Source organism: Haliotis rubra, unplaced genomic scaffold (genome assembly GCF_003918875.1).
Source record: "Haliotis rubra isolate DU_JTF1 unplaced genomic scaffold, ASM391887v1 Scf336, whole genome shotgun sequence".
NCBI classification, from domain to species: domain Eukaryota; kingdom Metazoa; phylum Mollusca; class Gastropoda; order Lepetellida; family Haliotidae; genus Haliotis; species Haliotis rubra.
The window spans coordinates 406,806-425,595 of NW_025767009.1; the positions used below are offsets into that span (position 1 = coordinate 406,806).

The 18,790-nt window shown below is 39.2% G+C and overlaps 1 protein-coding gene across 1 annotated transcript; it reads left to right on the forward strand.

The window, feature by feature from the left end:
• The first annotated feature begins 2,858 nt into the window (after window positions 1–2,858).
• Window positions 2,859–18,113, forward strand: LOC124284381 (serine-rich adhesin for platelets-like). Its single transcript, XM_046720469.1, is given in 6 exon segments — window positions 2,859–3,372; window positions 12,660–12,748; window positions 15,708–16,894; window positions 17,001–17,059; window positions 17,062–17,118; window positions 17,175–18,113. Coding segments are annotated over 6 exon segments (1,926 nt in total). The 5' UTR covers window positions 2,859–3,335; the 3' UTR covers window positions 17,672–18,113.
• Window positions 18,114–18,790: the final 677 nt, after the last annotated feature.

Here is an 18,790-nt window from a genome sequence, read left to right on the forward strand (position 1 = left end):
CTGGACCAGGTGAGGCATATTTCCCCTGATACCTGGACCAGGTGAGGCATATTTCCTGATAACTGGACCAGGTGAGGCATATTTCCCTGATACCTGGACCAGGTGAGGCATATTTCCCTGATACCTGGACCAGGTGAGGCATATTTCCCTGATAACTGGACCAGGTGAGGCATATTTCCCTGATACCTGGACCAGGTGAGGCATATTTCCCTGATACCTGGACCAGGTGAAGCATATTTCCCTGATACCTGGACCAGGTGAAGCATATTTCCCTGATACCTGGACCAGGTGAGGCATATTTCCCTGATACCTGGACCAGGTGAGGCATATTTCCCTGATACCTGGACCCAGGTGAAGCATATTTCCCTGATACCTGGACCAGGTGAGGCATATTTCCCTGATACCTGGACCAGGTGAAGCATATTTCCCTGATACCTGGACCAGGTGAAGCATATTTCCCTGATACCTGGACCAGGTGAAGCATATTTCCCTGATAACTGGTGCAATAAAGGGGAAGATGATCATCATTTATGGTTCAACGTCGGCTTTCGGTGACAGGAGAAGAGGCTTTAATGCTTCATTTTTTATCATTGCATTACATGCAGTGTCAAAATATATTAACTCTGTATCAAAGAACATAAGAAGTTTAATTTGGACAAGATATTACATAACTGACTGCCTCTAAGAAAAGTGATAAATGCCGAATTTGCATTAATAGCATTCAGTTGATGTATCTGTACTATTGTAAATAATATGTGTTGATATTTACATGCATTAAAATCACAGAGTAGTCCTGATCCCTAATAATGTGATAATCTTCTTTATGAACCTGAGATTTCAACAAGAGAATTAAACATGAATCTGTGATGTTGTGATTGTCGCTAGACAGTCCGTCTCCGAACCAACTTATACTCATCTGAACTCTTCAGTAACGAAGAAAGAAACAGAGGTTTAAGTTCCTACCACAGAGAAAGTTAAAGTCATCCTGATTGGACAATAGCCCTCATTAAAGGTGTGCTTTGTACTGCAGGTAATCTTGTCAGAGAGTTGTCATAAACATCAGACGATCGGCTCCTCCGCAAGTGGATATCAATTCTACGAGGCCAATTATAACACATGAATTGATATCTGGTAATTACTCATACTCAATTGAAATTAATGCCAATTAAATCAATTAACAGTAAATGACTGCTTTTCACTGTCAACCTGAAAACAACATGACTTCAAAATATGCTGTGGAATTTGTCAACCTTCACTATTGTTTCTTTGATAATAATCACAATCACAATCACCATAATCAGTTACAACTTGGCATAACCCAGTTTTTCTAGTGATGAATCATTTATGGTTTTCTGCCCATATATTTCCCAATGAAACATATACAAATATTTTGTCAGTAATATCAAACCTTGTAAATGACTGTCCAGTAAGACTCGGCTAATCATTATCTCTATATTAAGTTAATATCTATCACTGATATGACAACGAGAGTTGTAGCTGTCAGAACCAAACATTTGGGCAGAGACAAAATGCTGATAAGATGCTAAATGCTAGTATCCCCTGAGTGGAATGTGAAGTGTTCATTTGATTTAAACATATTTTATTCATGAAAATATATGTCATGAATGGAATGGCCAACAAGCTTTGAGGAGCTTATTTGAAGGTCGCTCCCATACACATATGCAGGTACATTTGTTTTAATGCTTCTTAGATAGGCATTTTCGAAATTGTGAAGTACAATAAAGACAAACTTTATGGATAACAACTTTTTTATGTTATGAGTACATTTCGATACACAACGGTACAAGAATCTATATCGAAACGTCGCACTCACGAAATACAGAAGTTGCTGTTCATAGAGTTTGTCTACATCGTTCTGGTGCTGCAGGGTGTGAGGCCTGGTGATATGGAGGCCGGTACCGGGGACAGTGGACATAGTTTACACAGCACCCTCCCTCCCTCCATCAGTGCACCATCACTGACTGTAATCAATTATACAAGATTCTCAATAAACAAACTGCAATGTCATTACGTATCTTATTCAGCATTAGCTATCTCAGGATCAAAACAATCTCTCTGCTGTATTCTCAAGAGAAATCAAATTGATAAAGTTAAATAACTTCATGTGAATTAATTCTCATGCTGGTCATTTTGTGTTGATACAACTCAACTTTGAAAGGCATTTGTAAGATAATAAATGTAACTTCTTATTACAATCATTAGGGAAGATAAGTGAAAAGGGTCTATGAGGAGTATTGATAATTTCATATATCCCTTATATTTGTCAATGTCAATACATTTCTTCAAAGTATTGTGATGTTAGAGTGTGTATATAGAAAACTTGCTTTTGAGTGTGAATTTGTGTTAAAGATAGACTTGTGTACATGTGTAAATTTGGTCTCGTTGCTACATGGCTGAAATAATGCCAATATGGTGTAAAATCTCAAATTACTCTCTTCAACTGACTCAGTTTTGTGTTTAAGTCAGTGAACATAAACATACACATATTATTAAATTAAATTGTAAAAATCTAAATAAATATGCTAAATACGCAAATTGTATTTTATACCAACATTTATAAAATTAATGCTTCTTGTAAAGATCCAAATAAATCTCATAATTATGTAATATATATTTTATTATCCCCAAACAGTGTAGGCATGTTTTGCACACATGTAAACACATAGCATTAGAGAAGCTAAACAACTGTCCGATGTGGGAGAGATTGCCTACCACAATCAGACTGACCGACTCAGTCCCTCCAGCCTCCCCCTTCCCCTTCTCCCCCCTCTCCATTCACTCAATCAATACCTCCACCATGACAATGTCACCTGGCTCAGCCAATGAGAGAGCTCGGATCCCCTCTACACCACCCAAATTTGAACAAAGAGGCGGACTTCAGTTGTCTGACAGTTACAGCTGGTCACAATAGTCCGTCACACCTGACTGGTCGCACTAAGGATGACTGGATGAGGGAGGTAGAAAAGGGCTGCACATTGCTGGTGTTGGCAGTATATTGTAGAGATCACACCGTGTAGATTAGTCAATTGTAGCCTCATCTAGATCAAGGAACTAGCTAGGCTTCCTTCTATACCTTCATCAACAGATTATCAGGTTGGGGATAGCTCTGATTTGATTCTGGTGTACGGAATTGAACCATCTCTGTGATCCTTTATTTCGTTGGACTATTGCTGAACGGCTAGCCTGCCTGTCCTTAGTGCTGTGACAAGCTTGGTATTAAAGGTGTCCTCACATCAATGTTTGGCACCAACACTACTGAATTGTTTCCTCTGGACACAAATGTGCATCGCTTCCTGGATACTAGCATCTGAAACATGATTCTGGGAGCTGACAACAGAGCTGATTCCTGCAGTAAGTGCCAATTTGATGTCTCTGTGTATGGATATTTTTTCAAAATAAGGGATTGTGGAAATGGAAGTAGTTTATCAAAATATTTATAATAGAAAAAATATGTAAAAAATTATTGTAACATATATGCTAATTTATACATTTTCATTAAGATTTCTTAAGTTCAAATCAATTTAACTTTATTATTCATTATTAATTTTATTGTGGTAATATTCACTTAAATCTCAAATTAGCAGTTGCTTTTCTTGCTTGTGAAGTGTAAGCCAAAATATATAAAACTACATAAAAACATTTGTAATTTCCTTTTTGAAAGAAAGAGATTGTAAATACTATATATCAACATAATTACTTTACAAAATTGTATAGCAATATTGAACAAATGACCACTTAATTATGCCTACACTTTCAACTGTAGGATCATATATTATACTGCTCAAGATGAAACACTGAGTGTCGTCATTTAGTTGACAGTTGTCCTTTTAACCCTGTTATGTAGGAAATGCCAGACTCAACCTAGTGCTGATACAAGCACCTAAAGAATTATTTTCTCACAAGTCCAAAACCTGAAAAAAATAAATCAGCTTGTGCAAATTTTCATTCTGATATTTTTATGGTCAGCAGTATAATACAAGGGAAGTGTGACCTCCACAAATCTCAAACTGTCCACCTTAACCCTTGAGCTGTCAACTTGTGATAGATGAACACTTGGGTAGGAAGTATGATGTCTTACGACAACATGATTACAGACCTTTGTACTCTTGTCACCATTTACTGATGTCCCTTTAGAAACATCTAAGATTTATAACCAGAATATAGCTCCATGATCAAACTAAAATGTTGGACAGAGGACTGTAGATGTGTAGGGTTAATGCTTATGTTTGTAGGTTAATGATCAACTCCACTCCATAGGGTATGGGATTATAGGACAGGGATACCCCTACACAGGCTGGGATGGCTGTGTGGAGCCTGAAGCCGCAGATGAGGCTTTAATTATATCATAGGATAACACAATCAACAGCAATTACCAACAGGCACAGGTGGTTCACATGTGATGCATTGTCGTAAACATCTTAAAACTATATTTGCATAGCGCTTAGTGACATTAGCAAAATATTTTAATCACTTTGATCAACGGATGAAAGAATTGAATTATTTTATGCAATAGAATAATTTTTCAGTTTTGGGAAACAACAGGAACAAGTGGGTAATCACTTTAACTGTTTACTCACCAACTCTGTATTATGGGTCAACGCTTCATGATTTTGGAATATTTGTTGAGAACAGATTTGGGTGTGACCTCTTAACCTGTGGTGGGAATTTTGAATCTGTCAAAAATTTGGTTTTTAACACACGGGTGTTTATAAATATTCTGGTCATGTAGTGACCTTGTGACTGAAAAAGTCATTTATTTTATTTTAGACACCACTCCATCGGCTCTAAAAGTAGCCTAAGTCATGCGTGAAGCAGTGGATTTTAGGCATATCCAAAACAATTCCTATTCAAAAGCTACTCCGATGCGCATCATCCAGACTCCATGAGGAAAAGTAATAAAATATAAAACAAATCACCACATGTATTTACTTTCAAGGGTTTCGTGCCCAACTGTAATTTATGTTACAATGAGGTGCTCCCACCTTTGCTGTATAATGAGGCACCTCCTTCAATGACTGGAAAATCTCTCTCTTTATCACCTGCTGGCTCTGGCCTCACATTTCCCAAGATAACTAAAAACACATCCCTCACTCGTTTTTGTCACTACTGGACAAACTTATCTCCAGTTTCATTTTAAATTTTAAAAAGCCCAGGTCAAGCTGACCTTGAAAGTTTATATTAACAAAATATAATCTATAATACAAAATTTGAAATATTCAAAACAACCAAATATATTTTGTTAAATATATATATCAAGAAATGGACAAAATAACTGAATTAAAGTCTTCTGCTTCCAAAGTTCTGATTTATGTTTTAATTATAGTGTTATCATGTAGGGTAGATAACAAGTCACAGTCCACTTATCAAAGAGATTGTGGCTGGTATTTGCCTTAGATCAAATAGTGTTAAAGGGTAGGACAGTAAACAAGCCAGCACTCAGGGGACTCAAGGGTATGGCATCGGCCATAACATGTTGGCCCTAGTGATTTGGCTTCAAACAACTACATAATAGAGTTTCAATTAAAAATCATCGTAATTGCATAAGTCGGGTGGAGTAAACTGGAACTTAGATCCAAATCTGAGCCCAAAGATAAAGAAGTTTGGATATCATGTCTATTGGGGGTTGGGAGGTTTGCTCATTACTGGTTGCTGTTTGACAGGGAATAGTTCACAAAGCCAATTGACCTGATTAAACGAGATCAAATGAAAGTCGTACCACAAAGCTGTAGATCGCAGACCAGCCTGGCCGCCAAGATAATCATCTTCCTATTGTAGGAGACAGGGTTCCCAATAATGCCCAGTTCATTAGAAGGACCCTGAGCTTAGAACAGGCGACCACAGCCACAGGTGGTAGGGGCTGTATGGCCACCATCCACAAAGTCCTTTAGGGCAATGTTTTTATAGAATGTGTCACCTTGATAATATCAAGAGCTCAAAGAACAAGACTGTGAGTGGGTCAAGACATACAAAAGTAATAGGGTTACTTCACTTCAAGGGAAAATTTAACGCTACAGCCATAAAAGATGGTGAATATTTCTCCCAGCCATACTGGCTCAAGTTTTAAGCTGTTAATTACAGGGTAGACCCCCAGCCTTATTTAATGGGCAGTGCAGTGTTGTTTGTGAGGTGGGTTTCACGCACCTGTCTTCCTTTCCTCTGCTATCCTCAACCTAGGGTCAGTCTTGCTAATTGTACAGGATTAACCACATCACATTGATCTCAAAGAAGTTCAATGTTTTCAACATTTATACTGTGCAATTTCTACTGTTAATGAGAGAAAACTATAAAACTTGTGTGTTATACCTTCAATCAAACAGATAATGTGTAGTACATCTACTGATGTTGGTACGTATCATGTTTATATGGTTATATGAGCCTGATCCACCCACGACAGCTTTCATTCCACGTGAACACATCTCAATTATTGCACATTGTAGGGGAGTATATCCACAAAGATTGTAGACAGCCAACAGTTTGGATTTACTCTAATTGTCCAGTACACTTACTGCTTTCACATTGAATTCATATAATTACATCTTGGTAACGAACTAATATTTGTATTTGGTTTGAAAAAATTAAAACAATGAATTTGAACAATTTTCATCTGCTACTTCAACTTAATTCTTATCTCTTCAGTATTCCATTTTGGTTTATTACTTTACAACTTCGGTTATACAACCGGTAAATACAGCATTACGGCCTGTATCGCCCCCAAGGGTGTATTACAGAGGAGCAGCGCCCCCTACCATGTGGAGTGTGGCAGGCCCTTTGGAGCCACTCACCCATGCATCAACCTCCCTTGAACAGATAGAACTATGAAGATATAAATAGATATAAATCTGGAAATAATTTCAATTCACCACGTTACCATAACCTAAATTTAGGATCATTAAAAAATATGTAAGTGGTTTAACAAAAAAATATAGTTTATTACCCACCATAACCATTGGAAGTTTTACCACCCATGCTACTTCTGATGATATAATCTACTTTGGTTTGAGATAGAAGTAGTCAGAACAAATGAGGAGAGGGTCACGATTACCTCACCCCCCATAGAGTGTATCAGCATAATCCCTACCACCCCCAAGAAGCCTGGTAGACTACTGAACAAGGCATGATAGAGGTAGGAGGGAGGGGGCCTTTCTTCTCAAGAATTACCACTTCAAGTGTCACTGCCAGAAACTGATGGTCAAGGCCCTTTGTAGACCTACTCTTCCAACCTATAGTCATTTGTCAGTTACATGTATGACAATGGTAACTTCTGTAATCGGAATGAGGCAATCAAGGTTATTGTGAAGGTCACTGACATTAACATAGGGTTCTAATGGTTGATGGAAAATCTAAGACAGAACTAGCATCTCTAGTACATCTTTAGTAATTGGACACTTCTAAGGGTCATCTGCTAGAAGTTGGGAATTGAGGGTTGGGCAAGCACCTGCACTAGACACTGGCAGGGGTCAGTGACTAGGGTCCAGGCCTGTGTTTACTGGTGTTGATCATCATGTGTTCCAACTGATGGGAAAACAGTCTGTCAAAGCCTGGTATTAGCTCTGCATGTCGGGAACACATGGTGTGGAGTTGGGCAGGGTCCTCCCAGGAATTTTGTGTCTACACGAGGAATGAAGCACTCTTATTTCTATGGAGTAGGACATCTATTGACATTAACTTTAACCTGTTAGTTCAAGTCTTTGCTATGAAAACCTTCACCATTTACTGTACAAGCTTATAGTTTGTGTTTATTTGAACTAACCATGATGCTTTCTGTTCAGTTGGTCTGTGAAACATCAAGCCTGAGGTATTGCATTCAGTTATGTGGCATTAGGAAGTCATCAAAGTAAATGGGGTGGAAACAATATTTTCATGCTCAGTGGGCCAGGCTTCAAGTGGTGCACTTTGTCACACATGATTACAATTAGCTAACAGATGCTAATTATCCATAACTATACCTACTGAGGTCAGAGGTCAGGTTCTAGTTATCTGAGACAAATATAAAATGCCAAGTCCCAATCAAACTAATGATTAATGACAGGGTCTGGAAATTGTCTGTCATAGCAGCCTCATCTCTCAAGCTGCAGCAGGACATTCCATCACCAGCTATGGGGAGGTGTTGAGTTAACTGCTACAGGCCAACATTGTTGGGCTACCGAATGCATAATAATCACAACATATTGACAGGCATAATACATTCATCAGTTGTAGGGGGTACAATGTAGATGTGCCTAATTGACAGGCACATCCTATCCATTACACAGCCACCACATTCATGTCAGTTACTTGATAGCAACATCCTCTATATAATCTTAGAGGGGTGAAACAGGGTGATCTACTGTGCCCTGCATTAATTATGTTCATTGTTTGCAAAATTAGGCATAGGCTATATTTTGGAATGGCTTTACACAGACTATATTTTACATCCTTAACTGGCACTAAGCACTAGCAACATCCTCTAAACAATCTTGCAAGGGAGAAACAGGGTGATCTATTGTGCCCTTCATTAATTATGTTCATTGTAAAATGTAGAGTAGAGAGGGTATATTTTGGAATAACTTTATACTGACTATATTTTTCATCCTTAACTGGCACTAAGCTCTGAAGAAGGAACTTTATTTTTGGATCAAACTTGAAGAAAGGCCAGTTATTCTGAGCAGGAACTGGGTGTGGGAATATTGCAGAGCGACATTGTGACTTGTTACAGATAATGATGTTAGCAAGTGGGGAATGTGGGAAATAATTACATGAAGGACCAGATTATAGTTTTGAGTTCATCAGGGTAGCTAATCTCCTTCAGCTAGAGCACAAGAGGATTGGGAGATCAGGAATGGGTTTCTATTTATGAACAATACCGGCCTTCTTCGGGGTGAGATGATACCCTTTTCCACAATGAGATTGGAGAGAGGTCCCACGGGAGGACAGGTCCCTAGCAGGAAGGGGTGTTTGTGGATGGGGGTTAGGGTGGATTTGCATTGTAGTCCAGGGGTATCATAGAGTAAAGATCATAATCACTACGTTTCTGGTTTCAATCATTCTTATGGCCCTTATCTCAAATGTTATCTATGATACATACTTTTGGACAGGTTCATTTTTCAACACAGATATCCATAATGGCCATTTAAGCGTCATTAGATATGAAACAGTTTTATAATACATTTTCCATATCTTCAGGACATATATATTTAATCCCTCATTAAACAAGTACTTCAAAGTAAGAGACCATGTTTTACAACATACACTTTCCGTCCAAATTTTATGACTTGTTAAATCCCAGTCTACTCCATGTATTATCCATAGTATACAAAACCCAAGTTCAAAATAATTGGATAACTGAAGATCAAGACCATAAACCCTACAGATTTGCAAAGGTGTTTTTATTAAAAAAACACCAGCTCACTTGTTACCCTCCTCCAATCTTTTATTAGGGTTGTGAAACAGGGTCATTATAATGTGATCATTTGGACCTAAAGCCAGGCTCCTGATGATCTTAGCAGTTTGGAGCTTGGTGTACATAATGTGTATCTACTTCAAAGGAATTAACCACTAAGGAGATTTGCTAATTATCTATACATCTTAACAGGTGATGCTTTGATCTAAGCTTGGGCAATACAGGTGCATAGTTGGGTGCAATCAACCTTTTCATGATTTTGAGTGGAGAGAGCCTAACTTTAATTTGCAAAGCTCTCATTGGCTGGCTAGATCATCGTGTATTGACTGGGAATGGTCTAAAAGGGTGGAAGGCGATGCAAGTCATCATTCATTCCTGGAAATAATAACTGTAAACTTGTGTACCTCAGCAAAACTGAAGCAAAGTAGCTACACTGTGTTGGATAAGTGACTTTCAGTGTTGGATAACGTATACAAACTGTTGGATAACCAGTACCTCACATTGGATAACAGCTCCAGTGTTGAATAGTCATGAGAGTCATTGCAGATTGGGAAGGTAAACTTTTTTAAAACTTTAAACATTTATATACTTCTGCCATTTTCCTGGTGATTTTTCATCTTTTAAACTGTTACAGTACATACCTTAATACTATGGTTGTATTTGAGTCACTATGAAGGACACGTGGCTAACTAATATGTTCATGCTCTAAGTGATGCCTGCACCTAGTGAAGTCTTACAATCAACTACATTAATCAGTTTACGCATTATGAAGTAACCATATTATACTCTTCAAAACAAGTTAATGGTATCCTCAAAATATTTAAATACTCTTAAGACATGTATTTAGAAATATTTATTCCGAAGACTTGTTGTAAAAACAGACCTAGATGATAAGAAAACCTGAGTACAGCTCAACAATGGCATGAGGGGGATGTTGATGTGGAGGATTTACCTGGGTATCACCTGAGACAGGTGTGAGGCTGGGTGAGATGGATTTAACAGGTGCTTGTAAGGATTTAGATTATCTCAACACAGAGAATAAAGACCAGGTATCAGGATCATAGATAACATAACACTGACCCTTATGGGATAAACTAGTGATATACCTAAACTGTTAATTGTTATGCTAGCATCCTTTGTTTTATCTTATTCTATTATGCATAACCTTACCCTACCTCAAGCTCATCAAGACTCAAGCAAATATAGATTTGTTTATATAGCAAAATGTAATGAAATACAATGAAAATGTTATTTCCATAACATTTTTTGGAAACAAGTATACTTTATAAAAATACCTTTTAAAAAATATTTCTCAGCTATTCCAGCTATATTGAACATATATGAGGCTCTAAATGTAGCCCCCAGCATATGTCCCTAGCAAGGTGAACCTCAAGTAAACATTGACTGACCAGTTTAGTAAGCATATCAGTCATGTAACAACTTGTGCCTATTAGAAATGGCATGCACATATTCTCAAATTGATATTCCTCAATCACCATGTCACTTCTACTCATGTGAGAGTTTTCAATGCCATTTAATTAAGTTAAATCACCTAGTGAATTTTGACAATGAGTGAGTGATTCAGCTGATTTGTTTGTACAAACAAAAACACAGGTATTGTTTCTTACCTAATTCAATTTGTTTGAACAAACACTCAGGTATCAGTGAGCTTGCCACAGCCAACCAGGGCACAGTTCTTAACAAGCTTCTATTGTTCTAGCCATATTTGGCATTAACTGATTGCACATCAGGCACCTCCAACATATAAATAAGGGAGATGGAGACTTGGAGATCAGTACAGTGTTACCTCTGATACAATTAACAACTTGTGTTTGTGACTTGGATATGATGATTATGATGGCTCGGAGTACAGAAAGAATACTAGCTCAACTTGAAGGTAAACTTAATTTAAATAGTTGAATTTAATGTAAATTCAAATTTTCTCTTTTTTATTGAACAGGTATCCTGAAGTTTGACATTACATTATTTAATTAGGACTAGGATTAGGATCTAATTAATCACATTAGGAGTGTGCTAAGGCTGAAGTAACATTAGTTGCCTCTCTTTAATGAGATAATTATAGAACATGTGACTTGACCCCTTCCATAGTTGACTCTTGACAGTCAGCACTTGTCACAGACTTGAATATGGGGCCCAAATTGAAATAGTCTAATTTTGGTTTCATCACATCTGTTAAAATCAGTAGCATCTGCTCATTAGTATCAAATCCTGCCCCTGTGATGGACTGACCAATGTTGTTTCATTTGTGTAAAGCTTCATATTTAACTTTCAAACTTGTGACACTAGAGTTTGGTTTGATTTACAATATCCAAATATTTGAATAGCCCCAAGTTGGTAGTATAATTAGTGGACAGAGATTAGCACAGACAGCAAAATGTTGTTTGAAGTGGACTTCTGGAAATATACAATGTCTGATTAAATGATGGAAACAAAAAGTGAGATAAAGATGAAAGAGCCAGATTGTCCTCCTTCACAGATAACATGTCATTTTCTTGTTGATGTCATGTTGGGTTGTTTAAGAATTTATGACATCGCTAATCCCACAGCCAGCCGTGAGTAATCCCCGGTAGATAGCCCAGGTAGACACAGTTTGAAAATTACAGATCACACTAATCCACCTGGAACTAAAGACAGTGAAAAAACACTGAGAAAATCAAAGCATTGAATGAAAGATAATCAATTAGTGTTGTACAATGGGAGAGTTAGTTTCAGTGTCACGGGTCTGTATACAGCAGATTGTAACACAATAGGTTAATTGGCTGGGATAAACCCAGAGACAGCATGGTGAGATATATAGACACACAAGTGGCATCTTCTTCACATTTAGAGCAAGGAGGTGATGCTGGATACATCAGACCAACTCTGGCTTCCATCTACCTGTGGTTTTTTTTTTACCTATTTCCACCTGCACTTTACACCTGTGCAGGTTTAGCATGTTAATTATGGGGGAATGTGTTGGATTTGTCGGCTCTGGCCTGAACCCAGGGATTGTTCAAGGTATATATACTTACACCTGTTCTGTAATTGATGCCTAGTAGGTTTACAATGTGTTATGTTATTCTAGGAGGGATTTTACTATCGACAATTATCTTGTTAGCTTTGCAGGTTTGTGTCACAGTTATAAGTGTGAGTTGTTAAGCGTCCTGCTCATTTGTAAATGTGACTTTACAAGGGCAGGTCGTACAGACGAGTGTGACAAGTTTATCACTTTATACTCACAGTGTCATGTTTATTGCAGATTGGTTAGAGTGTACTATGGACACTGATGCCAGCATCAACGACCACATGACCTCGGATGAGATGTACATGCAGCTTCAAGCTGATATGGTAAGTCAAATTATTTCATTATTATAGATTTTGGCTGAATTTGCATCATAACTTTCTGACATTGTCCTCAATGGGTGTAGTTGGTCTAAGGGAGATAACTCTTGGTAGATGGTATATTTTAAGGCTCTTCAGGCACTTCTCTGTGGCCACTCTACTGTAACCTGGGTTGAGTAAGTGTTGACTCAAGCAAGTGTTTGCTTGCTTGAGTCACAATGGCCCCATTCATCATTTCAACAATGTATCAGATACAGTGAATTGCTGTTTGAACAGGGTGTATCTATTTTCTTTGTAGCATAGCCAGTCCTTGGTAAATGCAATTTCTTGCTGCACAAAGAGCGATTCCACATTTCATTTAATGCTCTATGAATTTCCCATCATTGGAATTTAAAAACTTTCCAGATTAGGTGTCATCTTTGCATGGTTTCCAGTACAAACAATTGGTTTTAGACTTTAGTGGGAAATGGAAATATAACTTGAAGCAATTTCCATGTCTGGCCCTTTGATCCATTCATGCTAACAGTCTGAATTGTCTCAACTCATATTTTAATGTTTGTCACTCAATCAAATTTTATTGCCCTGGGAGAGGTCTTTAAGAAAGGGTCACTAAAATAAATTCACATAAACTTGCTAATTTCTTTTGGACATATGATCAAAGGATGAGAATTAATTATAGGGAGTTTCTCCTGGGGAACCACACTTCTGTATACTTTTCCTTTAACTAAGTTGGTTTTAACAGTTAGGCTAAAACCTGTAATCAACTTGGGGTTATTGTTTAGCATGAAAGCCTCCCCTCCCTGGCTTGTGAGAGCCTATACAGAAAGCAGGCCTACTGGTCACTACAAAGGTCTCCCACATCTGCCTGCCCTCTCAGCTTGACCACTCTCACATAATTAGCACACTGTAACATTCTGCCTCATGACAGGGGCACTGTGTAGGGTGAACATTTCAAATTCTCAAATGTATTTTTCACTTTTTACACATCAATCTTTAAAAAAGTACTGGGAACATAATTCAGAAAAAGTAATTTAAAAACCATTGCCCCAAAAGGCTGAAACTATAAGTGATCAGTCAAGCAGAACTTCCCACCCCACTAGGGCCCCTGTGGTATAATGAGCTGGGGGCATCTGATTTGCATGTGTATAGCCCTATTGGTCAGTATGAGCTAATCAGGATGGCATTGTGAGCTGCACTCGGTCTGGGCAGTGCAGTGGTCAGTTGTAGAGGCCATACATAGTGTTCTCAGCATTATGTACTGTCTGTAGTTTAAACGGAACACAGACCAAGTTTGAGCAACAGTTTTCTCTATTTGGATTGTACCTTTGTGGCTGGATGTACTAGTTGAGGACTTTGTTGAGGACTTTGTTGTGGACTGTGTGATATGGTGTGGAGGAAGCTGATGAACCATCAGTGTCCCTGGGATCAAGTGTATATATTCGTTCTCAACCTGACTGGGTCATCATTCTTCTAGCTGTAAGTGTTTCAACTGTGTTGTACCTAGATCTGGAAATGGTTTACAGAAGATGTAAGGTAACTGAAATGGGGGTTTGTGATAGTGATAATGACATGGGATGGCAGCCATCTTATCTGTTTACAACTCATCCAATATGGCTGCCATTCTTTGTTGGGTTCTTGTAATGTTATGATGCAACTTCAGCCTCTCTGCTCACTTTCTAAAAAAATATTTTCAGCATTTTATACATGTATGAATATTTATATGGTTGATTGAATTACAGAAATTGTTATATTTAAAGTTATATTTAAATATTTACAATTAATATTTTAAAATATTATTTTAAGATACTCTTAAATTCTGTAAGAATTAGAGTTATAGGATAAAATAAATTGTAAGTGGTATCTTTATTTTCACCCAATGCCTTTGATGTTCAGTGGCCAGAAAGTTCAGTCTTCCCATTAAAGTTGGCCTGCCCAGTCTATTGTGAGAGGTCTACTTGGCAATGACATAACTAACCACTGAAAAAGCATTAGGATTCATGTAGGGGGCCTGTCAGACTGGATGGAGAGGCAATAAATCTTGCAGGAGCTGCTCCAGGCTCTTTAACCCTTCACATGCCTATGTCCCCCTTCAGATAAGCACCCCTCAAACCATAGTTGCATTTATGACCCTGTTTTACAACCAAGTAACCCTGGATACCAGCCCCAATCTGACCATGATGTCTGATATACACAATGATAAGATTAAACAGGTCAATGCACAATACTGGCAGGCATAATTAACTTTTTCAGTTTCATTAAAACCATTCATTTGTATCCTGCAAAGATGTATTTTTAGAACAGTAATGTGTATTAGAACCAAAATTGTTACAGTTTTAACATAAAATACTTTTCCAGACATCTGACCATTTTTCCAAATTAGTGCAACATTTGTTTTGATGTCATATTTGACACACACAAACATCTTCAATGAGAAAACAAAAGATTCTTCCGAGGGGCTAATTCATGACCAGTGGCCTGGAACAAAAACTTGTCAATGGCACACTTAGCACAATGTCCCAGGGTTAAAGACAAAAGAATGAGATCCCCTAATCAGCAGCAAACAAACCTCTGACAGGGCCAGGCTTACATTGTTTAACTCAGACAGGGTGGCTGCAGGTAGAAAAACATAGGCCTTAGAATAACTCCCTGTCATTGTCCAAGCTTGGACCAATCACACTGTAGTTTTAGTCTGATTAGCACAGCAAACAGGTTATTGTACACAGGGGATATAATCTGCTGAATTGCCCTGGGTTAGTTTATTTGCCATAACCTTTGGCCATAGGTAAATATTCCCTTAGCTGTCAAAAGTATAGAATAACATTTAGGTCCCATGGTAGTCATAAGTAATTGGATTTTATGGTAGGGGTGGACTGTAGAAAGTTATGGTTATTGATTAATTGTTTTGAATTGTTCAATCTATGTAATTTATTTTCCTTGTACTTATTTATTCTTTCTTAATTTCCAGGTAAACATCAAAGCTCAGGAGCAAGCCCTCCAGTCTGAGATCAGCAACATTAAGTCGAAGTTCACAAATCTGCTCCAGACCTGCGGCCTGGAAGATGAGTTCCCGGTTGATGACAACGTGAAAATGTCCACACCAAGAAGGCCTGCTCATGCCAACGATGGAACTCCAAGACGCACTAACTTCAACTACGCAGACTTCTTGATAGAACAGCTCCTTGCTGGAAATACCTTAACAGACTCTGATCTGTCCATCAGCCCTGAAGATACACGAAACTCAGCTGAGGTTGAACCCGAGAACCTGAACCAAGTTGATGCTTGCAACCTTCTCAGTGCCAGCTCAACAGCAGTCCCAAACCAGAATGTGTTCCGCACAGACAATCACCACGTCACTGTTGCTTCAAATGTGCTTCGCCAGGTCATGCCAAACAACATTGATGTTACCACATCTGAGAATGGAGTTGCTACTTCCTCGGATTCTTACCCCCAGTCATCCTCAGACTCTTCAGATAACCAAGTTGTGCCTGATCTTGACCGTGAGAAGGACCTTGATTCTCGCAGGCATTATTATTCAGACTTTACTATTGACAGACAGAGGAAGATTAACCAGCTCCTTCTCCAGCTTAAGCAGAACAACAACACCACCCTTCTCAGCAGGCCCGAGGTTTTCCCTGGTGGCGACAGCTCCGAGCGACTTGTTGAGGGAGCTGAACAGCAGGTGTCCTTCCGAAAGGTCATGATCAACAGGCGTACTTCCACTGCCAGTTCCAGGTCCAGCGGAACTGATTCAGCGTCTGCATCCAGCACCATGAAGAAATCCAGCCGATCTACAAGTCGTCGTAATAAGACATCTTCATCTCGCACAAGTAGTCACCCACTGATGTCCTCTACCATGATCTCTGACCCCTCCAACGTCATGCCCAGCAGCAGCTCCAACAGCAGTGTCTACACCTGGTCCATTGACGAGAACTCTGACCCAGCTGACCTTCAGGGATCCTACCTGAGGAGCAGACACAGCAGACACAGCAGCAAGCACAAGTCTCACCGAGTCCGCATGCCTAGAGTGTCTACTGAACGCAAGAAGCGACGTCACCACCGTCACAGCGAGGCTCCATCTCTCCACCTCACCCATATGGTTTCCACCATTCGAGACGTCCACCTGCAGCAACCGAGTCTTCGCAGAGAACAACTGTGATAAGCTTCCCCGCACCAGTACCAAGACCCAGCTGCCCATCATCAACAACTCGTCCTGGGAGAAGGCTCCTATCCACTCTACATCCGGTGCAGAGTTCTTCAGCATCCAGCCCTCTGACGTAGATGATACCCTGGACTCCTCTCCTCTCCAAGAACGACTTGATCTCCCGGCAAGTCCAGCTCCAGTGGTAGCAGTGCGGTGGCCTCGTCAACCCATGCAATACCATGCAACAAAGTGCTCTGACAACTACAGACTATACCCGTGTGTCTTCTCTTGCTGACTCATCTCTCATCGACACTGTGCTCACAGACAGTCCAGCTGATTCCGTAAATAGTAGTGGTCTTTACGCTCCCTGCAACTCCCCCCGCTACAGCAGTGTTGGCTCTCACTGTGGCTACACCACCGTCAGCAGCAGTGTACCATCAACCTCCAGCAATGAATACAGAGCACCGTTGCCAACACCAGCCACAGTTAAACCAGAAGATTCCATCTTCAAGATCCCCCACAGTCCTATTGGGAAGAAGAGGTCATCAAAGAAGAGTGTCAGCCATAGCCCCAGTGTCCGTACCTCAACACCCCGCCCACCCTACTCTGGCGGATCAGTCCGCAGTGAGCCTGTCATGAGGAGGAAGCTGTTCTCTTCGGGTGCAGTTGGCGCAACAGAACACAAGATCCTGGACAAGAAGGCCCTGGTTCGCAAGTTCAAGAAGTTCAGTCATCACTTTCACAAGAGCGACAAGTCCAGCAAGATCAAGACCCTTGCCCAGTTGTAAATCGAACAATTTGTGCTCCTGATTTTAATAGTGCGAATGTGATGTTCACTTGTACAGGACATTTGTGAATAGTGTGGTTGTGAAGACAATAGAACCTGCGACTTCGAGGTTGTGATTACAAAGAAAGTGACTTTGTGTAAATGTTGTGAATAGTGTGGTTGTGAAGACAATAGAACCTGCGACTTCGAGGTTGTGATTACAAAGAAAGTGACTTTGTGTAAATGTTGTGAATAATCATCGGTGATATTACTCTTTCTGCAATTCCCAGAATCTTTCATTACAATTCCACATTATCATTCAAAACCACAGCTGTCTTTCCCAGTGCAATACAATTTCATGCATACCAAACAGATTCTTGCTCATTGTATATTGTAAATATGTAAATATGTCAGATAAATGCTATTTATTTTCTTGTGAAGAACACAGGAACAGTGCTACAATATTTTTGATTTCTAGTCAATCAAAATGTCGTGAATAAATACAAATCAATTCAAACCATTCTCTTATTTTTCTTTACTTTAGAGCAACAGTATTGTCATATTGACGGCAGTTGATGCACTCCCTAATATGGTTGCCTGCAAATAGTCTGGTTTTTTTTCCTTTTATCACCATGGCATCTAGATGGGATTTTATTCTCTTGTCAGAGGGGTACACAAAGATCATGTTGACTACCCGTTGTCAGACTTCCATTTTTGTGACTGAGTGGGTTAGATCGACTCTGTGGTGGCATTTAGGTGCAGGATGGTATTAGAATCTGTACTTCACTCAGAAAGTGTAACACCAAATGGTATACTGAAATTAGTTGAGTGAGTTTATCGTCATTTATCGTCACATTGACCAAATTTTAGCCATGTAGAGATCCAAATTAGCTGACATACATTTCGTTCCACTCATATTTGAAAGTATTTGATATTACGTGATAGAATCACTGAAGCATGACCCCCCATGCACAGTGCTGGGGCATAAATTCTATAAAATCAGAATTTCAAGACAATTCTATTTATATATTTGAAAAACATTCAGTAAACCAAATTGGAAATTCTGTGCAGTTTATTATATTCACAAGCGTCCCCGTCACTATTTTCAGACATAACACAAGCCACATCAACAACATCCACA